Source organism: Lathamus discolor, chromosome 8 (assembly GCF_037157495.1).
Source record: "Lathamus discolor isolate bLatDis1 chromosome 8, bLatDis1.hap1, whole genome shotgun sequence".
Classification (NCBI taxonomy): domain Eukaryota; kingdom Metazoa; phylum Chordata; class Aves; order Psittaciformes; family Psittacidae; genus Lathamus; species Lathamus discolor.
In genome coordinates, this window is record NC_088891.1 from 21811313 (window position 1) to 21838191 (window position 26879).

Here is a 26879-nt window from a genome sequence, read left to right on the forward strand (position 1 = left end):
CTTTTTGATGTAAAACCATGTTTAAATTCTCTCATACTCACAAGCAACTTTCCTTAAAGCAATGACGATGTATTTGTTTCTCCTACAGGGCTTCCCTTTCTTCTAACATCTGTAGAGTTAAAGGATCCACCCCAGTCCTGAGATGCTGCTACCTACCAAGCTAAGTAAGACCAGCCAAGCATGTTTGTGTATTAAAAAGCATATTTCAGGGATGCCTCTGGTTAAAAATTGATCACTGTACATAAAAAACAGGAGACCAAGTGCCACCACACTGCATCCAAACCTCCTGCCTAGTTCCAGCATGCAGCACATATGTAGATGTGTCAGAGATGTTCAGTCAGGCTTAAAGAGGGAGAGGGGGGAGAAGGCAGCTAAATGGGACCCTGAAAGCAGCAGCTGGCTGCTGTCAAGCTGAGCCTGCAGCAAGCAATGGCAAGGAAGCACACAAACAACAGAGGCTGGACCGGATACTCCTGAAGACATATGGATCATTATGTGCAAGTGAGGTTGAGAAAGATCTAGGGGGCAAAGGGGTGGACACGTAACATCCCACTAGCTTGCGGTGTGATGCCAGCGTTGCTGCTCCAACAAGCGCAAAGATATCCACAGCAGATGTTTCCTTCCTGCCCCTTCAGAGAGGATCAAGCCCAAGGCAGGAAAGGCAGCACCAAGGTGACTCCCAGCACTGGGATCCTCTCCTGGGAGCTCCCTGAGCTCCATGCTGCAGAGGAGCCTCCCAGACAAGTAGTATGGCTTTATTTGATAGTATTTTGGTGGGAAATGAACCAGAGCAGCAGTGTTCTGCCATGTGCTGAGCTGTCCCTCACTCCCTGCATCAGGGCAGGGTGCTGCTCTCTGCTGCCTGTGTGGTACTGGGCCATTCACACTTCTGGAGGTCTCCCTGGGCGCTAGGCTTGTTAACAGGCATATCAAGGAGCAGAGAAGAGAAACACTGCTCGTGCATCACACTGGATTCTGGCAGTGAAGTCTTACATCTCCTCACACCTGTGGTTAGAAATACAGCAGCTGAAGCAAGTCAAAAGCAAAAGCAGAGTGTATTTTGTGGAGGCAAACCCACTGAATTTGACAGTCAAACTTTCTTTCTCTGATGTGTCTCTCACACTGGAGTGCGACACAGGGACAGCAACGATTTAGCGTAGGAACTAAGAGAAATCCAAGACAATTTCCCCCAAAGCCCTGTGGCTGGATGAAGGCTTTTTCCAGTTGAACTGTAAGTGCCGGCCTGTCAGAAAGCCAGTCTCCAAGGACCAGGTGAGCCCTTCTCTCAAGAAACCTTCAGGGAAAGAGATGGGGCACACCTAAAGATGCTAAATCTGTTTCCTTAAATGTGTATGCTCCAAGGTGATAATTCATGTCATCCTGAGAAGATTGGGAAGGCCCTAAAACATCTCCCCATGGAAAGAGGAGCAGCACTGCATGCTCCTTTTGGAGAACGCCAGCTCCTCTGTTTGTGACTGCTTTTGGTGTGCCCCTGAACCACTCTAAGCATCTATTTCTCGAACTGGTACCACTGTCTACATGAGTTGGCAGGCCAGTTGAGGGTCAGCAGATGGTACCAGTCACATGGGAATACATCTTTGTGTTTTACACCTTTACAACCAAAAGGCCATACAAGCTATATCCAAGGCTTTGTCAGCTGTTGACAGTCGATTTAATAAAAACCCATACTATAAACTGTTTTTCCACTGATGAAGGAACATTCAAACCCAGCAAAACTCAGCCATACAAGAACAACTTCATGAGCCTGCTACCAGGCAGGCGCTGCTCGAACTTCTGCATCTGAGAAGAAGAAATCTCAAATTTTCCATTTGAAGAAATCTCAAATTTTCCATATGAGCTTCTGCTGTGGCCAACTTCAGTTCATGTAGAAAGGACTGTGTTCCTCACTCCCTCACCACCTTCTCTCTCTTTAGCACTTCTGTCTGCTGGTAATATGAATATACAGTCCCACCTCTGATGTGCCTCTGGGGTATCCGCAGACCACAGGCGGGGAGAAGCAAGCCAAATGGAAACGGTAACTGTTGGCCTTAAGGACTTGTGGAATTTCACTCACCACATTTAGTACCTTCAGTTTTCAGCCTGTCCCTTTTTAATACAAACACAAATCCAAGCTCCAACTTTCAGCTTTGTTCCTTCCCTTTTTAGGTAAATTAGAGGCTCTGTGATGCTGCCCATAGATATATTACTTTCCAACTGTTAGTGATTTAAACCTGTTGGTCAATTTTGACCAAATTTGACCAAGGCAGAGAACTCAAATGCTGGTATTTTGGCTAAGGATTGCTCTGCTCCCACTGCTCTGAGAGGTTTCTGTCTGTGAGCAGCCTGGTAGCACCAAACTGGTCGAACTGGTAGGACTGTGGTAGGGTGCTGTGCTCCCTGTGTCCTGGGGAGCAGGTAAGAAATGAGATGTTCTGGGGATGTCCAAACAGAGGGAGGGAGCTGGGGTAGATACTGGGGCAGGGGTGTGTAGGGAATACAGGATGCAAGTCCATTGGAATCTAGCTTCACTGGTTCTGCTACACAAGGAGCAAGCTTGCTCATAAGCATAATGTGACCTTCCCTTCATAAGAGTGAGCTCTTCTCAAACCTGAGAACCTTTCTTTTATAAGATAGAGAGAGACTTTTTACCAAGGCCTGTAGGGACAGGACAAAGGGCAACATTTTTAAACTGAAAGAGGGCAGATTTAGGTTGGACACAAGGAAGAAATTTTTCACAATGCGGGTAGTGAGGCGCTGGCACTGGGTGCCCAGAGAAGCTGTGGCTGCCCCATCCCTGTCAGTGCTCAAGGCCAGGCTGGACACAGGGGCTTGGAGCAAGCTGCTCCAGTGGAAGGGGTCCCTGCCCGGGGCAGGGGTTGGAACTGGATGTGCTTTAAGGTCCCATTTTGCAATTCTACAGTGGAACAAGAGTCTCTCTCCAACCACCAGACACCCGGATGCTTGCAGTGCACGAACCCCATCCTTCAGCTAACCCAAGACTGACATAAACACAAGTCAGCATTGTGGAGGCTGTGGGCAGAGCCCTGCCCAACATTACTCACCAGCTGGATGGCTATCATTAATACCGTCTTCAAAGTGAACGTTCTATCACAGAGGTCAAATAAATCTTCCAAGCTAGGACCAAGCAGCTCTAGTACCATGGCGTTGTACTTTCCACACGGTCCGAAGTAATACACCTGGGGAAGCCCTTCAGCTGGAAGAATAGGAAAGAATTGAAATCAGTCAATGGGGCAATGTTAAACCCTTCCTCCTGCATGTGAGTATTTCACTGGGAAAAGCCTTTCCTTTTTACCTCTCCAGTGTCCCTTCTGTTTGATGTTACCCAGCAAGCAAGTAAGTTTCAGCATGTACTGTGGATGAACCAAAGGCCAAATCAGTGCAGGCTTTGCTCATCTGCACCTTTGAATAGACAAATAGATTTCAAAGCAATAACATGACCACATGAAAGCATCTAGCTTTGGCAGCTTAAACTCTTGGACGTAGAGAACAAGACACGGAGTTCCTTATGTTGCAGTGAACACCAGGCACAGCACAACCCCGAACATGGGCTGGCGCTTGTCTCAGCAGTTAGGAAGATGATACTCCTTGCACAAAATGAGGCATGTCCAAAAAAAGGGCTGCTTTTTCAACCCAGATAATACATAGCAGCTGCTATTCAGCACAACCTCATGCAAAGTCTACTCATGAGAAAGGAAAAAAAAGTTGTTTTCCTTTCAAAAAGAGCAAAGATTTACATTTTGACCCATCACCATGTAAAAATAAGTGATGACACTCATTAAAGCATATGTGCAAAGCATTCTGCTGTAAGTCACACACAAAACTCTCAATACCCAACTGGTAGGAGCCAGAACCACCTCTTCCCACCTAACAGCTCAGCAACAGATTTCTCAGCAAGAGTACGCAATATTTATACTCAACTGATGGTGGCTTTTTGTGTGGATCAGCTTTCTGAAAGCACCGGAAGAAATGGGAACAAACCAGCTTTGGTGTCTGAGTGCTCCCTGAGCTGCACAGTGCTCCTCAAATTACCCTTCGAGCAAAAAGAAAAGCCAGCCTGGCCCACACAGAGGGGAATTCTGTGCAGGGCCAAGCACAAATTCATTTAATCAGTACCTAGCTCCATATCCCAGCATCACTATCAAGCTGCATAACACTTTTAAAACATATTTCCTGTCTGCATCTCATAGGCAGTTCCAAAATGCAATGGAAGAGATTTTGTCTTGAAATATGGGGTTTGTCCTATGTCAAAACAACATCCTTGCTTGAATACACAAAATACAACATCCTGTTATTCACTGTAAAGGCTCAGCATGGGGAGCACTATTATGAACAAAGCCTTTTTTCCATAGAAGTCTGTGAATTAAATATCATGGGGCCCAAGAGCACAGCGATTATAACTTTTCTAGCATGTTTTCACAAGTGCATGCACACACCTATATTTACATGACAGATCTATATTAAAAATAGCAAACCCCTTCATGCATTATCAGACACTAGGATTAAACTGCCTGTGTAACTGCTCGGCTTTGTACCAGCTCTGTGGTGTGCTCACAGCCTGGCCCAGCACAGGTGGAGGCAGAACAGGGAAGCACTTGAGGCTGGAGGGTGTCAGCAATGTAATAACTTCATGTCCTACTATGGATTTAGGGAAGCCTCGTTCATCTGCCTGACAGTGCTCACCAACTCACCAACAACACAATAAACGCAGCACTGAGATTACCAAAGCTCAACTACTGCAGAACTTATGCTCCCACATATTACTCAAAAAGAACAAAGCGCAGCTTGACAAGAATTACTGTAGGATGGTTTAATCTTGTTAACTCACAGGCTTGGGGAATCATATTAGGTATCAGTCATCAGGATGTATTCATGAGATATTACAGAGTATTGCAGGAATTCCTAGTCTAACCAGAGCTTTACATCCTATGTAAAACATTTACCCGTCCTGGTTTTAGGAGGCTCCTGTTCCTAACAAACCCTTGTGTTTTAGGAAGCATTAACAGCAACTAAGTCCTCTAAGAAAACAGGATGGTTTGCGTCTTCATCAGGGTCTGTAGGGACAGGCCAAGGGGAATGGCTTGAACCTGCCCGAGGAGAGACTGAGCTGAGCTCTTAGGCAGAAGCTCTTCCCTGTGAGGGTGCTGAGGCGCTGGCACAGGGTGCCCAGAGAAGCTGTGGCTGCCCCATCCCTGGCAGTGCTCAAGGCCAGGTTGGACACAGGGGCTTGGAGCAAGCTGCTCCAGTGGCAGGGGTCCCTGCCGTGGCTGGAACTGGATGAGTTTAAGGTCCCTTCAACCCAAACCAGTCTGGGATTCTATGATGCAGAAGCAATTCCAAACGCCAAAAAATGATGGGATGTGAAATGAAGGCAGCTCGAAACCTTTTTGAAATATACCTAAACCAACATAAATGACAATTTAATGCCCTCAGCTTAGTGCTGAAGACTTGAGTAATTGCAGTAGCTCTTGAAGTAACTCATGGTGAGCCATTGAGTTTCCAGTAAAATCAGGTGAGGACTTACCTATGTAATTAGCTCTAATACCAAGATCGTCATCTCTACTTCTTAGAGAATAATTCAAGGATGACAGAGAATGATACAAGAGGGTAACAGAATATTCTATGAAAAGTTTTAAACTGAGACCATTGCAAATTTAAGATACAAATACAGTGAGTACTAATTTAAGATACACACACAGTGAGTAGTACCACGAGCACTACGTCAGGATAACGGTCTTGAAAAGTGCAAATGAGGAAGGAAACAGCTCGTATTAAGAGTGTGCTAATTAAGGTATTAATACAGCCTTACTTGGTAAAGAGACAGCACTGCAATTACAATTAAATTCCTACTGAGCCTAAGAACCAGGAAGATAAACTGCAGCAAGACTCAAAGATGGGGATTTCGTGGAGGGAAGGAAGCAACAGCAATGCAACTCTTCAGTGCTCTCTGGGGTCCCAACTCCTTCAGTCAGCTTTACCCACTCAAAACTGTACGAGCATGAGCTTGGAGTACCCTTCTCAGCTCTAAACCTCAGCAAGGCTCTGCTCTTGGTGGGAACTCCTACAAGGTGAAGCTGTAGCAAAGAACATTAAAAAAAGCATCCGAAGTGCCAGCCTACAGAAGCCATTATTAGTTTCAGGCATATTTTTAGGGTTCGATTTTTCCCTGAGGGTTTTCAGTAGCAACACTGCCAGCTCTGCAGTCCAGAACTTACCACTGGCTTTGCTAGAAGAGAAATGCTGTAGTATAGATCTAATTTTCAGACCCAGGCTGCATCACTCATCTATTCTGGACCCAAAGGAGCATTGCTGTGTAAGAGCCCCCCAGCCCAAGCCAGGGCTCCTCAGCTCCACACCAGTGACTGAAAGGAAGGAACATGAGATAATACACCCTCAGCTCACTCAAACACAGATCAACATTTACCATCATTTTAAGAAGGGGCAAAGCTTGAAAGAGAAGTTGTCAGCTTGATATAGGTATTAAAGGGTGCCTGTTGCCTGCAGGATCCAAGCAGGCAGACGCCACTAGAGGATTTTGGGCTAGGTTCTCTGGACCTTATTAACAGTAAAAAGGGGCAGCCTAAGAAAATCTGCATCAAATTTTATTTAATCACAGCTCATCTGCATAATTCATGGTGTAGCTTGGCTCTATTTCAGCAACAAGAAATGTGTCCTGGTGCCACTGAGTCCATTGCCATGGTGAACAGCAGGAGCTCCACAAATATCACCACTAGATCTGTAAATACTTCTGAAGGACACTGCCAACAAAAGAGATTGATTGAGGAAAAGGTATCTTTTGTCTGGGCACTCAAACTTGAGGTTTTTAATGGCGTGGAACTGTGTCGGCAGAGGACTGAAAAGGTCAAACAAAGCCACAGTGCTGTGGAGCAGTCTGCTGTAGATGAGCAGTTCTGGGTTCAAAGAGTGCAGGATAAAAAGCCAGAGGCAGAGCAGGGGTCTCATCTAGAGGATTCAAAGGTACAACTCAACACTTGAAATACAAACCGTGATCAGTTTAATGCAATTAATGTACGAATTCACATCAAAACAAATTACTGCTCCATGGCATTAAACAAGAACAACACATTAAGGGAAGAAAACCCAGGCACGACACATGCAACTTCTCCTTAGGAGAAAAAGCAGCGTCTTATAGGGAAAGCTGCTGCAAGCAGAAATCTTCTGAGTTTGCTTAAAAGCTTTGGACTTGCTGCTGAGTGATTTGGCTTTGAGTCCATGCAAAAGGCCCCACTCCACCACTGCTCTCATGGAAAGGTTATCACCCCAATACACACACACTGATCACTGCACTGGAATCCACAGGCAAATTCTGCTAGTTCAGCAGTGTGATGTCTTGGAAAACGTTCAAGCTGAGCACAGCGAAAGCCCAGCATTGCATTTTGGAGATTAAAGCATCGCGCTGGAATGAGAGCAAATGCAGACATCAAAGCTAAAAATTCAACTTTGCTTCCACCATGCTCAAAACAGCCACACAACTCCAGCCTCGGGTTCCCCAAGGTGCTAAAGCTCTCACTGCTCCTGTGGGCTGCCACCAAAAGGGACTGTCTCATCCCCACTCCACCCTCACCTGTTCTGCTGCCTCCACGGGCTCATGTGGCTGAGCAATAAATTGAAATGACCCAAAGGGTTTGCTTGAGCTTGAACACAAGAATCACAGAATCATGGACTGGTTTGGGTTGAAAGGGATCTTAAAGCTCATTCAGTTCCAACCCCCTCCCACGGGCAGGGACACCTTCCATTAGAGCAGCTTGCTCCAAGTCCCCAGCAACAAACAGCAGGACCAGTGCTCTTCAAGAAAGCTTCATTTGAGCTCTATTAACACCAGGAACTACACCTTTCAGCCCATTTTCATGCAAGATCAAGCATTCTGGATGATGCAAGTGTCTTGCTGCCACAGGCTTTACAGCACGACTAACAGCTCTGATAACTTGTCAGACATCCAGGATACTCCAACAAGCCACGTTAGTCTAGGCATCAGACATACAACTCATACAAAGACTCCAAAGCCTTTTCCAGGACCTGTTATGAAATGGCAACTGGCAGAGCGATGCCAATCAAAGGTCATGCCCAAGGGAAATTGGATTTTTGCAGCATCTGCTCCACGTGGAAGGCTCGGAAAGCGGAAACCATCTGCCGTGGCAGAGAATATGTATTGATGCTCTGTATATGAGCATCGTGAGAAGCTATGAATAAACCTCAAGGAACAGCAAGCAGCCCAGAATACACTCAAGGAGGGATGAGGTAGCAAGAGCAGGAAGCTACATGTGGCACCTACAGCAGTGGAGGTGCAAAAGCCAAGTCCCTGCACACTAAATCACCAGGAGACAGCACAACCTGTGAAAAGTGCACAGCAGTGGCAGCTCCTGGATCACCGGTTTTCATTTGCTCCCATAAGAAACTGGTTTCCATTGCCCTTAGATGTGGTGTGGCCAAATAAAGAGAAGCCGATGTCTTCGATTTCAAGAGGAAGAATTACAGAAGAACTTCACAATCGCTCTTCATGCAGGCTTCTGCTGCAAAGAGGAGATACTTGAGGAACCGCAGATCAGATACTGCGAGCAGCAAGAACTATTCCTCATAGAAATGGATGCAGAGACACGACAGCAGCATGAGTATACAACAAGTTCTGCGTGCTTTTAAAGGGCTGATGAATGGGACGTAGATTGTCACAAAATTCTCATTCAGAGCAGAAAGTTTATTTTTACAAATCACAGCACACAAAATGACACCATCACCAGCACAAATAGCAACTGTGCGAGTGCGGAACATCCATAGCTAAAATTAAACATGTTCCAAACAAATTAAACAAATTGCTTTAGAGTAGTCAACCCATTTGAGCTGATTACACTAATGAGGATCTACCCTTCTCTTAATTTTCAAATCCAAATAGAATCCTGGCTCAAAATGAAGCTTTGCTATCAGCATAACTGGGCCAAGGTCCCAACTTTTAACCTGTTCAAACATACCCCAGGATAGTGGGTTTAAATCCACCTGAGTATGCTGGTGCACAGGTTACATCTATGAGCTGGGATTCAAAAGGCTCATCTGAACTTTCAGGTTTCTGAATAATCTGCTTCAAAAGTAGAAAGAGGGGAGGAAAGTTAAGATAGCCTTGTTACTTGGAATAAAGTTATCCTAAAGGTCTTTACGTATGTTTCAGATGTCTTATCTCAAAGTAGGACTGCAAAAGCTTTTCAATACAGCCCTTCACCTTCAACATTAACTGGAGGAGTTTGGGGAATGACAGAGATTTGAGGTGATGGAGAATATTTTCTCCTGTTTGTTATGAGAAAACACCCAGCAGTTGAGATGCAAAGGAGAAAAGGCAACTTCTGACTCCAGCACCAACTCACTTGCAGCAGGAATGTGGAAGAGGTGATGGCAGAGGGTCCACCACAATCTTGCCAACCACTCCAAGACTTTAGAAACCTTGAACTGCCATCAGATTAGGAAAACAACCTAAAAATAGTAAGCTGACTCAATGCACACATGAAAACACGCACACACAGAAAGAGGGTTAGAGCACTAACCCCCTTTAGTGGTGACTAAAAGTGGTGACTGCGCTTGGAGAATAGGTGTTGTGGCAGTTCCCTTCCCACTGCTCTGATAGACATAATGGAGGTAACCAACCTGCTTATGAATCATGAGTGTTTTCAGCCTGGCTTATGACTGTAAAGCTCCTCAGTAATTTCCTTGCTCTCCTGAGCTGTGATACTGTGGTTTGAAAGCCTTTAGCTTTCCCTCTCTCATCTGAAGAGGGTGAAGAGCAATTGGACCTGCCCAGAGCATCTGGCAGCATCCGACCACCTCCTGCCTGCTTCCCTGCAATGCTGCCTGGGAGGCAGCTGGGTCGTTGTTGGCTTTGGCTCCTCTGGGAGAAGCAACCAAGCATCACTGAACAAGAACCAGTCCCAAAGCCCTGCAAGGCAAGCAGCATAGAGGGCTGCCACAGCAGCCAGTAGATAAGCCACCTCCTCAAACCCTGACCAGCCTTTGTGCTGGCTTTCTCTGCTCCAGCCCCGTTTATCCTAGTTATCTCCTCCATAACCGCTCACCCTATTCCACATGGCTCCTCAGAGCCCTTTTACAGTCATCATGAGCTCCTCTTATTCATGCTCCCCCCAAACATCCTCCAGCTCCAACTGCTGCCAGACACTTGGCTCTCCACTGCGAGCTTTTCACATCTTCTTCCTGCTCCGGGTGGGCAGTGAATCATCTCCCTTCTAGCAAATGCTAAATGCTCTGGTGTCTCTGCCCAGCAGAAGTAGATGTGGCAGAACCTTCTGCCAGTAGGTGAAAAGGGTGCAGAGCCGCTGCTGAGATGGGAGAGAAGCAGGTAAAGGTGCTTCCCTGCCCTTGGACACAGAAAAGGCACAGCTCAGACACTTTGAACCCAAGAGGTACTAGGAAATAAAGCAAGGAAGAACATCACAAGTCAGATTTATACCTTCTCCCCTGATGATGGCAGAGCAAGGCAAGCTTTTAATGGGAAGGGATGACACTTGGCACACAATGGTACAACAGCTGTGTACAAGCCATGAGTAGACAGAGCTACTGTCACCCCCAATGAGTTTGCAAGTAAAATGTGGCTTCCACACAGACTCCAAGACTCCAGCTTCCCTCAAGAAACCCAGCATGTTTTGTGCATCTTCTCAGAATATGCAGGATGTAGTGAATCCCTGCTGTGTTTTGAGTAACTTGTTAGTATCTGAATCTACAAAAAAAAAGGTATGGGAAAAGGAACAGAAGAAAAACAGCCATAGGAGGGACAGAAGGAAGAACATATTTGTTCTTGCTGCTGGGAAAAATCCAAATGATTTGATTTTTACTTCGGTTGCAGAAAAAACAACTGTCATGATCGCTGTGCTATTAGAACGGGTGGCATTTGGCTTTGCTTGAGCTGCACAAGCTGCTTTCCTGACAGAAACAGAGTCCTGGCTTGACTCTATTAATTACTCTTCAGATACACAAAGAAAGCAGCAGTTGAAGAGAGGGCACCAGGAGGATGTTCACATTTGTATTCATAAAACTAGCAAAAAAAGTACTGGGAGGGGAATCAGCCCTCATGGAAAGGCCAAGCTGCAGGAAGACTTCCAGAATCTTGGAAATGTACCCAGAAACACCCATTCACAGGCAGTTTTTTAGCTGTAGTGAGTAAAGTACAGTCAAGTGAAATTGGTTCAATTCTTGACAAAGATGAAAGAATAAAGCACACCACAGTAAATGGCTCTTTTGGCAAGTTTTGGGAAACTGAATTCCCATTTCTAGGGCTCAAGGGACATGAGAGTACTCAATCCTCCACATTACTGTTGGATTTTGTATCAATACACCCTCTGCAGCAACCTCTTGTTCCAGTGACAATGGCAGCTGGCATATAACACAACACCTGAAGAGAAGGATCAAACCAGTATATAATTTTAGAAGAGCTATTTTAAACCACCCTAAAAAGTTCTAGCTTAAGTTCTAGCTTAATTATCTTCCTTTTCCACGCACAACCTGCGATACAAGGACAACGGTGGAAGAAAATGCCAAAAGGTTGCGTTTCATGGCAGTATTCCTCTTTGCTCCCTGCATTTCTTTGTGCACTTACACAGGGCCTATTTGTTTTTGCTGAAAGGCACGAGAAGCTCTAAAGCTGCAGTTGTTTTAACTTCTTGAGGGCTAAGTGAGTGGCTATGGCAGCCTACTGAAAGGGCTTTGACCAAAAATCACATTGTGAACCACCTTCGAGCTCGGCTTCGTGGTTTGAAGGCAAATAATGCTCCACACATCAACTCCATGCTGCTCAACCTGGCAGGCACTAACTGCAGTCGGGATCATGGCCCCTGCGTGCCTGACCTAGCAAGAAGTCACCTTCTTGCTCCCTGGCAATGTTCAAGGCCAGGTTGGACACAGGGGCTTGGAGCAAGCTGCTCCAGTGGAAGGGGTCCCTGCCCGGGGCAGGGGTTGGAACTGGGTGAGCTTTAAGGCCCCCTCAACCCAAACCAGGCTGGGATTCTATGAAGAAAGATGTATTCTGCTTCTGCCATGCTGCAGCTCTCTGTGTCAGAAGAGTTTTGCACCTCAGTGCAAAGCCAGAGCACACCTGTGATGGTCAACTAGGTTCTGCTGGTTATTAATACCAAAGAGAAATACCAAAGAGAAATTGTTTCGTCTTGGCTGTGCAATTCTTGCACTGGGTCAGCTCTACCTGCTGAAAGGGAATCAAGCAGCAGGTTTTGGCTGCTCCATTTAGGTAACAGAGAAGTTCAGATGACTGAGGGTATGCTCAGTGGCTGCATTTTTGTTTTCTTTGAGAACAAGTCACGCATGTCAATCATGTTACAGGTAAAATCTACAGAGAGCTTAAGAAAAACCAACAGCAGAACTTCCCAGTGCTCCGCAGCACACAAAGGTAACTCCAGAAGCAAGGAAGAGGCTACTTCTGGCAGATGAAACCTGCTAAGAAAGCAGCAATAATAAAAGACTTCTGCTGAATCTCTCCTCTGCTGTCCAGAGAAACATTTTAATCTGATCCCACCAAGTCACAGGTGGCCCCTGCCCTTCATCAGCTCATGTCCATTGGAGACTGCCGGCTGGAGGCACAGCACTTTTGGCTCCCTACTTCCTCCCCATCACACACCAGAAATCTATAGCACAAGCTAAGTGATACTTCAAGCTTATGGGGCTCAGGGCAGCTGCAAACCAGGGTGAAACTGCTGTGCTGATAATGCAGAGAGAATGTGACAGCTTGAATTACAGCTCAGCTGCAACCCACGTCTCTGTGCAGCGATCAGGAGTTGTTCCAGCCAGGACGGCACAGCAACACAAGACAAAATGAAGGGCTATGAAGATGCTGCGAGGGCTGGAGCAGCTCTGCTCTGGAGCCCAGCCAGAGCTGGGCTGGGTCAGCCTGGAGAAGAGAAGGCTCCTGAAGGGGAGACCTGAGAGCAGCTCCAGTGCCTAAAGGGGCTGCAGGAAACCTGGAGAGGGGCTTGGGACAAGGGCCTGTAGGGACAGGCCAAGGGGAATGGCTTGAACCTGCCCGAGGGGAGACTGAGCTGAGCTCTTAGGCAGAAGCTCTTCCCTGTGAGGGTGCTGAGGCGCTGGCACAGGGTGCCCAGAGAAGCTGTGGCTGCCCCATCCCTGGCAGTGCTCAAGGCCAGGTTGGACACAGGGGCTTGGAGCAAGCTGCTCCAGTGGAAGGGGTCCCTGCCCGGGGCAGGGGTTAGAGCTGGATGAGCTTTGAGGTCCCTTCCAACCCAAACCAGGCTGGGATTCTATGAAAACTGACACATACAGGCAATATCCCTCATTGGTCCAACAACATTTCTGTCTTGGATGATAGATCAGATTGGTCCAATTTTGCCAGACAAAGCAGACAATGATATCAGACACGCAGCCTCTGCTTTGGGTGCTCACGAGCAAGGTGATGATCAACCATGCTCAGGCAGCTGCCCAGCTTCTGCACACCAGAAGTGTGGGACAATTCAGGTGGCGTTTCTGGCAGCAGAACCCCCTGCACCATCCCCACCTGTGCTGAGACCCTCCTTGTGTGCAGCTTGTCCCCACAACACTTGTGCTGGTCCTACTGGGAGGGTGGCTGGGTAGCAGGAACGCTTTGTGCTGCTGTCAAAGCTGCTTTAGCATCAGCACAGGACCCAGCAGGAGAGTGAATTAAAAAGCTATGAGACGGACATTTCCTCCTGCAATAGCATCAAACTAGTAAGTGATGGATGCTGAGAGCTAGGCACATGTAAATTCTCCACAAGTCATGGGACTGGCATTCATCAGTCCTGTAACTATTGCAGTGTTTGAGAGGCAAAAGGGGTTTTTCAGAGAGTGGTCTTTCCAGCCTGATGGAAAACCTCCCAGTTCTTATCACAGGAGAACCTCCTGCAAAACCAAAGTTCAGAGCTGCTAAATAAGATACTACCTCCAGGTATCATCTCTTTATTTCACCTTAAGATGTCTGAGCAGGAGAACAGAGGAAAAACTGCCGCTTTCAGACAGAAACATTATTACACAACTGCAGGGCAATGCTTGCTGAGAAGTTCTGGCAGAGCTGGAGCCGTTACAGATCCAGGGGCAGAGTCTGTGGCTTATCTTTTAGAGATGGGAAGAGAGTTTTGAATAGCAGGCAGGGCACAGCTCAGAAATGCAGACTCCAAACCCATTTAATAGCTGGTCTGGGAGGCGGGCACCCCTCATACCAGAACTTCACTTGCGTCAAACCTCCCTGGCACAGCTCAAACATTTCTCTCTTTAAGGTGACAAGCGCCTTAAAAACCTTCAGCCTGCACAGGATGCTTCTGGTACTCAGAAAGCACACACAGACAAAATGGATCCCACTAAATCAGGCACTAAAGGGAAGGCTTTGAATGAGGGCAGCACTCAACACCTGACACATCAGTCCTCCAGGAAAAGAAGCAACTTCTACAGCTCGAGAACTCAATTAGTTTCTAAGTGCAGCATCCCAACAGCTTGAAAGGAAGAGCCAGGGAAGCGGGACAAGCAGAACAGCAAGGCTAACTGGTTGCTACATCCTTATTAATGATCATGGCCCTAATTGCCAAACTGGGCTTTCCATTCAGTTCCATTCCTAAATGCCAAAGTTTCTCTTCAAACACTGAGTATTTTCATCTCCTCGCTCACACGCCTCACTCAAAGCCCCAAGCACAACCTGGGCTGCTCACAAGCATGAGTGATTCCAGCTCAAGGTTTGCACAAAGCATCACCAGCAGCAGAGAGACCATGAATGAACGGTCCATCCTTCTCCTCAAGTCCAGCTGGATCCTTAGAGCCTCTGGGTGAGAGGCGCATCACACAACCTGCTGTCTATCCAAGAACCCAACCAGGCATCTGGGATGATTCCATGAGTCTGACTGTTACAGATCTATGACCACCACTGCATGGCACACCAGGCTTCATGGCAAGTGTCTGCAGGAAAGGCATTTTCCAGCTTCCCAGCATCCTGCCATTCCCAGTGTTGCTGGGTTTGGATCTGTGATTACTGCAGTGACTACCGGAAGAGTAAGAGGTGCATGGGGACCTTCTGAAGTATAAAAAGGAAACTGCCCTAATCTCATATTCAGATATTGATGGCCTTGCCCTAAAAGCATCTGATAGCTTCCAATTGACAAGGCCTAAATTTAGCCCAAGGAAGTCAAAGCTTCTGCTGTTAAAAGAGATGCTGAAATGTGCACATTCAGAAAGCCCTTCCTAACAAGGGAACTGCCACATTAAAAACCCAAACTATTTTTAGATAGCAAAATATTATTCTCTCCAGATGAGCAGCAAGCAAGCTCGGGAAGTGGGCAGGCATTAGCTGGGTGTGTTACACTCATCCACTATGGTTTATTTTGCAGTTCAGGAGCTCTGAAGCTTGAGAACCCTCAAGTTCAAAAGTTTCTTGGACCACCCTGACTTTATGATGAAGCTGCTGATCATGCTCTTTAAAGGTGCAGTAAAGTGTGAGGGCACTGGCCAAGTGCTGCACTTTCTGTTTAACAAGGTGTCGTGGTTTAAGCCCAGTCAGCCACGCAGCTCACTCGCTCCCCACCCTGCTTCCTCCCCCGGCTCCCAGAGGGATGGGGAGGAGAATTGAAAGAATGTAACTCCCACGGGCTGAGATAAAAGGAGTCCAGTAACTAAGGTGTAACACAAATCACTGCTGCTACCACCAATAATAATAATGATAAGGGAAATAACAGGGGAAGAGAATACAACCGCTCACCACCCACCGACCGATACCCAGCCTAACCCGAGCAGGTTACTTCCGGGTAACTGCCCCCAGTTTACATGCTGTGGTATGGAATACCTCTTTGGTCAGTTTGGGTCAGGTGTCCTGTCTCTGCTTCCTCCCGGCCTCCCCTCCTCCCTGGCAGAGCATGAGACTCAGAAAGTCCTTGGTCAGATCAAACGTTACTGAGCAACAACTACAAACATCGGTGTTATCAGCGTTGTTCCCAGGCCAAAAGTCAAAACCACAGCACTGCACCAGCTACTAAGAAGGAGAAAAATGACTGCTGCTGCTGAACCCAGGACACAAGGCCATTTCAGACAACTGAAACCACATCTCCTTGCTGAGGCATCTCAAACCTATTGCCAATGGCGCATTTCTTTGCAAGGTTTGAGAATGAAGGGAGATGTTTCTTGCTGTTAGAAAATTAACCTAATGACTTAAATCAAGTGTGTGGGTCTACTGCAGGGATGTGAAGTAGGGAAATCATAGAATAACAAAATGGTTTGAGTTGCAAAGGACCTTGAGATCATCGAGTTTCAACCCTCTGCCATGGGCAGGGACACCTCATACTAAACCATGTCCAGCCAAGGCTCTGTCCAATCCGGCCTTGAACACTGCCAGGGATGGAGCATGTACCACTTCTCTGGCCACCCTGTGCCAGCACCTCAGCACCCTCACAGGGAAGAACTTCTGCCTTATATCTAACCTGAATTTTCCCTGTTTTGGTTTGAACCCATCACCCCTTGTCCTATCGCTCCAGTCCCTGATGAAGAGTCCCTCTCCAGCATCCTTGTTGCCCCCTTCAGACACTGGAAGCTGCTCTGAGGTCTCCACGCAGCTTCTCCTCTCCAGGCTGAACAGCCCCAATTTTCTCACCCTGTCTTCATACGGGAGGTGCTCCAGCCCCTGATCATCCTCATGGCCTCCTCTGGACTTGCTCCAGCAGCAACATGTCTTTCTTACGTTGGGGACACCAGAAGTTTACGTGACCCAAAGGCACAGTTGCTTTCCACACACATGGATGTCAGTTTTGTATCACATTGCACACGGAAGTCACTTATTAAATTCTCACAGTCACTGAACACTTACATTCTAAAATATTTCCACATATTTCAAAAGGAGGCTGCAGTGCTCATCCGGAGTGCTTTAGCATGACAGGTCAATACTGTCCTGGGGTGCATGAGAAGGAGGGCGGCAGCAGGTCAAGGGAAGCGATTCCTCCCCCTCTTCTCAACCTGGTGAGGTCACACCTGGAGCACTGTGTCCACTGCTGGGCTCTCAGCACAAGAGACAAGGAACTACTGGAGAGGGTCCAGCGGAAGCCACAGGGATGCTCAGGGGTCTGGAGCATCTCTCTTATGAGGAGATACTGCAGGAGCTGGGCCTGGTTAGTCTAGAGAAGAGCAGGCTGAGAGGGGAACTCATCAATGCAGATCAACACCTCAAACGCAGGTGCCAGGAGGATGGTGCCAGACTCTTTCCAGGAGTGCCCAGTGACAGGACTAGTAGCAATGGCCATGAACTAAAACACAAGTTTCGCCTCGACACAAAGAAGAACTTGTGGCAGAGCCCTGGCACAGGCTGCCCAGGGTGGGCTGTGCAGTCTGTCTCTGGAGACATCCCAAACCCACCTGGCCATGCTCCTGTGTGACCTGCACTGGGTGGCCCTGCCTTGGCAGGGGGTTGGACTGGATGATCTCCAGAGGGCCCTTCCAACCCTGATGGCTCTGTGATTCTGTGACGGCTACGAACAACTTTCCACACAACGAAGCAGGACACAAACACACTTCAGGCAACGGCCATGTGTCACTCCATGCCAGCACAACCTACTTTGGGGCACAGAGGGGCAATCTCCACCCAGCAGCTCTCTCATGCCACAGACCAGCATCATGCTGTGGGGTGAACTGCTGGGATAACTCCTGGCCAGTGTTTCCATCAAGGTGCCAAATATGAGCGGGATCTGAAGATTAAAGTGACCACAGCAATGGCTAATGCATATGTTCGTAGTCCTTACTCCTTAATTAAACAGGGGTGGAGACACCTTTCCTTAACCCTCACTTATGTGGCTTCAAGTTACTCCAGCTCCCTTGGGGAAAAGCGCTGTGCACAGCGTGTCGCCCATGAAATAGCTGGTGTTGGCAGCACGCTCCACCACGGTGACCTGTTTACAGCCATCCATAGAACAAGTCTTACCACACTGACCCCCACCTAATTGCTGTGACTGACAGCATTAATGCAACCAGCATGGAAAGAATTCCTTTATAAAGGACAGGGGTACCAAGCATGCAGCACGTCACAGAATCATAGAATCCCAGACTGGTTTGGGTTCAAAGGGCCTTAAGTTTATCCAGTTTCAACCCCCTGCCATGGGCAGGGCACCTCACACTAGACCATGTCATCCAAGGCCCTGTCCAACCTGGCCTTGAGCACTGCCAGGGATGGGGCAGCCATAGCTTCTCTGGGCACCCTGGGCCAGTGCCTCAGCACCCTCACAGGGAAGAACTTCTGCCTTATACCTAACCTGAACTTCCCCTGTTTCAGTTTAAACCCATCACACCTTGTCCTATCACTACAAAAAGTAATCATGAGTAAAGCAAGAGCAACACAGAATGAGAAAAATATGCTCAACGTAGGCTATCTCCAAAAGCAAACTCAATATGCAGTATGGAGTAGCAGACAGCTCAGCTACACTGAAAAATATACATGCAAATATCGACTAGACTATGTAAAAGGCTCAGTTATTTATACCCCCTTCATTTCCCTTGGTCCTACTTCCTGACAAGTAAACAGACTGCTTCGCTCCAGTAAGTTGTGCAACAGAAAGAGGTCCCGGAGTAAACACACAGACTCCACACTTCATTAGAGGTGAACTTGTTTACAGAGCAAGAATTCAAACAAAACCACAGCATCCGTCAATATTCTGTATGTAACGACATGCCCCCCTCGGTACGTTCTGCTCGTACGCTGTGACTCGGCTCTCATGTGGGCTGGGGAGGACAGAAATGATCTTGGTTTCCTGGGATTCTCCCACGTGTCAGGCTCCTCTCCTGTTCTCCCACCATAGAGGCTCATTCCGTTTATATCCACTCGCCAGTGTCACCCACCCATCCTGGGGACAACCATTGGCTCCAGAGCTACTGCATGAAACAGCGCGTGTTGACACCGGGCTGCTCTGAATCCCCTGTGCCAAGGTGGGACTGGGAAGGAGCGGGGGAAGGCGTGACTCATCTGCCCGCTGAGACTAAAATAAACTACTACTGAATCAAGAATGCACGACTTCTTCACACTGTGTGCACAGGCAGAAGCTGTCACTATGTGGAAACTCCGTCACCAGCTCAGCGCAGCCAAAAGGAACCTGAAAACAAGCAGTACTCCATCTTACCTTCCAAAGGCAAAGCTTACAGGGAAGGCATCACATAGGGGAGAGATGACAGAGATGCTTTGAAATGTAGTAACCAAAGAAATCATTCCTGTACATCTCCCGGTCACTACTGCAAAGTCAACACTTCCCAGGACAATGGTGAATTATTTATTTGTGTGGAAGCACAGGATTAAAGAGCAGTTTCCTGATGGTGTCGAGATGCTTTCAGCCATGGTCACATCCTGAGAGAGGAACGGGGCTCAGTGATGCATTAATGGTCATGCAGCAGTGGTCTCCCTGTCCACCACAAAAGGCTTAGGGTCTGGGGGGACAAACATACTTTCACGGGGAAAACAAACAGCTAAAGCTTTGCAAGTATCAACGCAGCAGACATATTTGCCTCACCTTCGTAGCAAGGTTTATAGGGACAAGTCTGTTTTTCCCCCTACCACCACCATAGCTGGAGAGCAAAAGAACAAGCTTTTGGACAAAGCTTGCCTTAAAGTCTCATTATTTAGCTTCCATTTCCGTTGGGAGGCTCTGCAGACATGGATATGTGAACTCCACCGGATACGACAGCAGCTGGATGAGGAGAAGCATCAGCTTTATGCCTGCAAAGGCAGGTGCCTGCAGCACATGAAGTGACGTGGAGGGGCTCCATGGGCTCTGCTGCTGTGCCCCAGTGTGCAGACAGCTTTGTCACACTGCTCTTCCCTGGAACACAACAGCTCTCCACAAGAGTTCACAAACAGGGTCTGCAGCTTCCCTTTGGCAAAGGGATGCTAAAGACTTCGCAGACAAGAGGTGCGCTTACGGCACAGAGGTCCCTGCAGTAGGAAACACAGCACTGTCTTAACTTTAAAAGGCTTCACAAATTTCAAACCCATTTATAATGTTTTCTACTACAGCTGAGAGCAATAGGAACCACCCCTGGCATGCCAGGCTGGAGCAGTACTGCACACAACCCCCGTGGCCAGCCCGGATCCTGATGAGGGCAGTCAGTCAACAGGAGAGGCCAGTATCAGTGCGTGCAGCTCAAACCAGCTGCTTAGAATACCACTGTATGCAAAAGGATGTGTAGGATCTGCTGCAGATTGCATCCAAAAATCCAAATGATGGGATGGGCAGAGATAAAAGCACAGCCATGTACTCCTGTAAGCCCACATGATGCACAGGAAGGAGCACCTCAAGCCAAAGGCTGCTGAAGAGCAAGAAATACAGATTGGGAAATACGGACACTGCTTGCTGACAAAAGAGGAGTTTCCAATAAAAGCTTTGTTTCCCCTGGGAAGCCTGTAGGAGAGTTTAACCTCAAGTAAAGGTGAGAATGGGGAATCAGCCTCAAAACAAACAGATCATTCCCGCTGAACATGCTCCAGCGAGGTCAATAAGCAAAAGAGCCCACAAGACAAAGCAAACACAACTGCTAAGACCTCAGTGTGCCGCCAGCAGGACCCAGCTGCTAAAGGTGGCCTGACGGACCTGGCAGAGCTCCTGCAAGCTGTGGGAATGGCTTTATTCACCCCAAATCAAGCAGGAGGGTCCTGGGATGCTGCTGGGTGAGCAGGGAGCAGTTTGAGCAAAGCTAAGGCTTTGCCTTTGGTACACTGCCCAAGGACCATGACCATCACAGGAGATGGAGCTGAGTCTGCTCAACCACGATCACAGGAACTCAGTTGTGCTCTGCCAAAGCAAGCTCCTCCACCATAAGGATGGAGATTTCACTTACAGGGAATCACACACTCAAACGTCAGCCAGTGGTGGGGATGGAGCTCCTGCTCCCCATGTCATCCTGCAAGCTGTAGGACCTGATTATTCAAGAGCTTTTATGAATGACGAGAAGTCAAGCTTTTACTCCACAAACTTCAAGTACAGGGGACAAATGACATGCTCAAGTGACTAATCCTACACTGGAAACATGCTGGAGCCTTGAACTGCTTCTGGCAGCCCTAGGAGATGTAAAAGCATCCTGTCAAGTGGGAGGGGGAACTCCTTTTGTCCCCGAGGTATGGAAGCAGCAGATTGAAGTAGCTGTACAAAGCAAAGGGAAGCCCAAGAGCCCAGAAACCAGCCTTGGGGAGGAGGGGAATGCCTGGAACCTCAGAGGGCCATCGAGCAAGAGCCTTATTTTGGGGAATACCCATCACACTTGGGCTTCATGTGGGTAGCTGTGCTACTCGTATTCGGATCCAGGCACTGACTGTGCCACCACCACTAAAGCGAGATCCTGGGGACAGCCCAGGCAAGGATAAATCTCTTTTGTCAGGATGTCTGTGTGTGCTCACACGGATTTTATGAGAATGAGCAATGCAACCAGTGTGCACAACTAGTGAGACCGTTAAAACTGCTCCAATTATCCTAGTCAGCAAGAGGATGGTATCTCAGACTACCTGAAACCTAAAGGAAATCTCATCCTTTCCTGAGACACCCTATGGACTGCCCATCAGGTCTGTGGCTCCATGCCTGAGGCTTGGGTTTTTTCAGTCTCTCTGCCTACATTAAGGTAAACAGGCACACACTATTTTAGGTTATTAAATATTTAATTGCACAGCAAGACAGAAGAAACCAGCAGATGGTCACTGCGCAGCAGGTCCGTGCCTCTTCTCTTTTTTGGGGGGAGGGAAGAAAAGTTCAAGGAAGAATCATGAAAACCCATTTCTGTAAGCAAACATTCCCCCATTTAGAGGAGCAAGGTAGGAAATTAGAGGGGAGCTACTAGTTTCTCTTACTATAGGGAGGCATTGAAACATCACACATAACATTGATTACTTGCAGAAGTGCATCAGAGGTGCCTGTTAGTTGGTTACTTCTGACCCAGGACTATCTCCATTAGATACTTCTGAATCCATCTGATTTATCCACCAGTATTACGTGAGAAGCACCAAAGAGAGCTACACTCATACAGTTTAGGTTCCTTCATCAAACTTTTCACTGCTCCAGAGTATCTTAATCTAGTGTGAAATATGTCTTAAGATGTATGAGAGACAAGAAATCCAGTTTCTCCTCAGCTAATCCAAGCTGACTCGTGACCTTCAGCTGAGCCTGAAGCTGGTGCTGACGGGAGGTAACAGAAGCAACTTGGGTGCCTTGTCAGAAAGTCTTTAAACATCGATGCTGATGGAGCGCGTGGCACAGGAAGCCCCGGAGCAGATGCAAAAGGCAGAGGCAGCCACCACACAGCTGTGCTGCTTCTTCTGTTCATGTGGAAAGATCACACATGGAACCTCACCCCAGGAATTAACTTCTGTCAGAGCCTTGAATTATTGGACTCTGCTACTCACTTTAACTGCACCACAGAAAACACAAACCTAGACTGAGTAGCCTAAAAAAAGGACTAATTGAACTAGGTTTTGATGTTGGCAACAAGTGAAGCAGGGCACCTATACCAACACATAACCTGCAGGCACTGAACTGTAGAACTGTTCTAGAATTTGGGGGCAAAAGCCCTCAAAAAGTCTTCTGTGCAATATACTGCAGGACCAGACTCCAAATGCAGCAGTACAGAGCTGGTTGCAAATTTCTCTCCAAAAGCAGCACCAGTGTGCTGGAGCACTCCGCACCTCCTCAACACCACTGGGGCTTCTGCAGGGGTTTGGATGCACAAAATCTTTAAGATCCTGAGTTTGGAGGCTGCACTTCTGAATCTGGGATGTTTCGAGCAAGTAATGATGAAGTCTTCCGCAGCTTTTAGCTGCCAAGTCCATTCTCTTGGAAGGCTGAGTGCCACCTTCATGTGGTCACATCCAGTCTCGTACTAAAGATGAAATATCTTTGTTGACAGCTACCCTACAAGAAGGTCCCTACTAAGAATCACAGAATCAACCACGTTGGAAAAGCCCTTTCAGCTCATCCAGTCCAACCGTTCCCAGCACTGCCAAGGCCACCACTGCCCCATGGCACTGAGGCCTCGTCTCCACGGGGGGTGAATCCTTGCAGGGCCGGTGCCTGCAGCCCTGCCCTGGGCAGCCTGTTCCAATGCCTGAGCACCCTCTGGGGCAGGAATTGCTCCTCAGCTCCATCTAAACCTGCCCTGGGGCAGCTTGAGGCTGTGGCCAAGCAGACTTGATCCATGGCCAAGCAGGCTCGTCCCTTCCAACCTAAGTTTGACTGTGATTAGTATCCAAGAGTATCCAAGAGTTTAAAAATGTTTATTCTGAACATCCAGGAAAAAGGAAATCACCACTAAAATTGTTCTCTTTAGGAAAAAAACTAATTTTCCTTCCAATGCTGCAGGTGATGACAATTTTGACATAGCAAAGCTGCTGACTGAGACCATCTGGTTGTAGGTGCAGCTGAAGGCAGCAGTTGCACTAACAAGAGGACCACGCTGCTCCTGTGGCATTACAGCAATGCTGTTACTAGTCCTACTTTTTAGGCTGCCAGTGGGAGGTTTGCAGTCAGCCACATTATTTGGCAAGATGAATTGGCAAATGTATTGAACAGTATGTCACAGGCAACACTAGTGTTGTTCTCCTCTGAGTCATACACACCAGGGCTTTGGACACTTTCAGTCTTCATTTGGCGAGTCTAGGATAATTTTAAGAACCAGTCCTGCTTACTGGAAATTCAAGGCTGTTCAAGCAGTTCTAAGCAAGAACCATTAACAACATCGCTGAGAACAGACCCATGTATTTCCCCAAAGTCAGCACATATTTAACGCCAATCTGTTTTCACAGACAGCCCTCCCCTCATTCTCCGCGTGGTACGCAGACACCAAGTCAAGTCTCCCTGGTCCTGGCAGCCTGACTCCACCAAAATTTATTTTGTTCAGCTTCCAAGTTTCATGGAGAGACAAGAGATGTGGCTCACATCCTCCACTCGAGCTCCTCGCCTATTGCCCGTTGTTGTAGCAAAGCTGTAGCCCAAGAGCTTCTAATGGCATTCAATAGATTATCAGAGCTGGGTTGGTGATGCCCATGGGACCACACAGAGAGAAATAAAAGTAATATTGTTTATGAGGCTTCTCAAGAACCTATTGACAAATACTGGCAAAAAGGGTTGAGATGACAGTAAGCAACTCCTCCAGAACGAAGGGAAAAGAGACTTTGAACACAAGATGTCTGTGTCCAATGTCAGAAGACTCAGAAATACTTCCAATAGCATGTGCAGCATTAGACAGGGCAGAAATGCTCTGTGTGGGTAAATGCTGTAGGATGATCAGAGAGCTGGAGCAGCTCTGCTCTGGAACCAGGCTGAGAGAGCTGGGCTGATTCAGCCTGGAGAAGAGAAGGCTCCTGAAGGGGAGACCTGAGAGCAGCTTCAGTGCCTAAAGGGGCTGCAGGAAACCTGGAGAGGGGCTTGGGACAAGGGCCTGTAGGGACAGGCCAAGGGGAATGGCTTGAACCTGCCTGAGGGGAGACTGAGCTGAGCTCTTAGGCAGAAGCTCTTCCCTGTGAGGGTGCTGAGGCGCTGGCACAGGGTGCCCAGAGAAGCTGTGGCTGCCCCATCCCTGGCAGTGCTCAAGGCCAGGTTGGACACAGGGGCTTGGAGCAAGCTGCTCCAGTGGAAGGGGTCCCTGCCCGTGGCAGGGGTTGGAACTGGATGAGCTTTGAGGTCCCTTCAACTCAAACCAGTCTGGGATTCTGCGAATGAAAAGTTAAGATTCATTAGGAACAGGATGAAGCCAAAACAAAGCCAGGGCCCCAACATTTATCAGTTTTAAAACTCCTCGGTAACATCTTTAAAGAGTGGTAAAAAGCCAACAGGTAAGGAAAAAGATGGGTTTTCGTCCATGAGACATGCACAGAGTATGACAGAGATGACAAGCACCAAAAGAACTCTAAGAAAAAGCAAAGAGCAGAATTAAGTGTATCACTTGTTCTGTGAGCCTACATTTGCTTTACTACATGGGTGTCAGCAGAAATGCCCTAAGTTTCAAAAACACAGGGAACTGGAATTAAGTGGCAGCATCAACCCATCAGGGGCTTTGTACACAGCACCAGAATACAAAATACGCAGAAAAGAACATTATTACAGTAGACAAATTCTGCTTAAAAACCAGTAACAACAGAATTTAGCGTTTCCGATGGTGACAACTTACTTGGTTCCCACATCCCAGATTCTGCACCCTATAAGGAGCAAAGAAGTGACAAAATGTAGAGCACAATAGCACCCAGTCTCCAGAGGATGAGCTACACAAAACTACGGACCTGATTAGAAGAATTAATTGGAACAAGCAGAAAGGAAAAATGCAAGAGGACTGCGCAGGCACTGCATATCATGAGCTCAGAGCAGACAGATCACTCATTCTGTTCAACTCTGCATTTGGTAATATGTGAGCATATCCAGGGAAAACAGGAAAAATAAAATCAGAAGAAAGTGTAAAGAGAAATACAGTAATGTAGGAAGCTTGCCAAAGCCCAAGGTCAATATATGATCAAGGCACAGAGGAGCACAGAAGGTCTTTGCTACATAGACTTCCTTGTGCAGTGGGTAGTCAAGGCTGTGGAAATCCTTGCTAGGAAATAGCACACGCTAAAAGGTTTAAAAAGCAATCCTGTATTCAGGGAAGAAAAATCCAAACACAATTAGACACAAGCTCAAGCTCTATATTAGGGAAATCAGGGAGCTTGCCAGGACTTACCCTGTTACACTCTTCTCAGATCTGCTGTAGGCTGTGGTCACACAGAGGACACTGAGCCCATGGGCTTATTTATGATTTAGTAAGTATCAATGAAAACAGTGCTTCAGGTTTTTCTTAGAAAAGCTCTATACTTCTTACACAATTTCCTAGATTTAAGACACCTTTTTAAAGTCTGTCATTCTATACACAAACAGCTTTCCACACATTGACAGCTCCTGTGTTTCACAAGAACACTAATGGGTATTTCCCGTACCAGTCAATCCTCAAACTTGAGTTTCTAGGTCCACATAATTACCCACCATCATTTTCATGTTATTCTGACCAAATCTCTTCCAAAACTTGTGTGAGGCTGAAAGAATCTGCCCAGATCAGTAAGCTCAAGTCAGAGTTACACATCAAATATGATGGCAATGTTTGATTTAACAAAGAAACAGCAAACTTTCTATAAGCTTAAGGTTTACTTACCTGCACTTCCAAGTTGCTTATAAAACCTGTATTCTAAATGAAGCTGTGGTGCACGTGATTTTATTGGTTCCTAAAACAGAAGATAAAAAACAAAAATGGTTAAAATCAGTTTGTCGGAAAAAAAGTTTTATACTTGAAGATTTGTGACTGTACATAATGCTTCACGGGTCAACATAACCCACCCCAGACCCGAAGTGTAACAATGGAGGTGGCAAGCATCAACAGAACGCATCATTAGACATCATTTTAATAACCAGAGAACAAAAAGCAACAAGAGTCACACTCTGGAGAAGAAATAATTTCCTCATTTAACACAAACCTCATTCAAGAATCATTCAACAAAGCTCCTGGTCCTTGAAGAATGACCCTGGCCATTGGTAGGAGGAAAGCCAAGGATGCAAAAGATCAAGTCCCACGTTCACCTTGTGGACTGTGGTTGCTCACATTATTTTTGATGGTCACCTGCCTATATTTTTGTAAAACCTTCAGTCATGTATCTGTGTTCTAAGTCAGACCACAGCTGTACAAACATCCAGCCCTGCTCGCAGTGAGCACTGCAGCGCAGCAGTCTTCCCCCTCAGTAGCAGGTGTCAGTCAAACATCTCAAAGCACTCAAGAATATTCTGGTTTGATACAGAGAATGAAAACAATGGGTAAGTCTGCAACGCACCCCAAACATTACATTTCTCAGCTGTTACTCATCTGCATTT

The 26879-nt window shown here is 47.2% G+C and overlaps 1 protein-coding gene across 3 annotated transcripts in view; it reads right to left on the reverse strand.

Annotated features, from left to right (window-relative positions):
- The window catches only part of CSNK1G1 (casein kinase 1 gamma 1), a 108625-nt gene that overhangs the window by 26568 nt on the left and 55178 nt on the right, over positions 1-26879 (reverse strand). For all 3 annotated transcript variants that reach the window (XM_065688101.1, XM_065688100.1, XM_065688099.1), the window contains exons 5-6: positions 26170-26239; positions 3063-3214 (exon numbers count right to left, since the gene is read on the reverse strand). In XM_065688101.1, coding sequence (XP_065544173.1) covers positions 3063-3214; positions 26170-26239 — 222 coding nt within the window. The remainder of the gene's footprint in view (positions 1-3062; positions 3215-26169; positions 26240-26879) is intronic.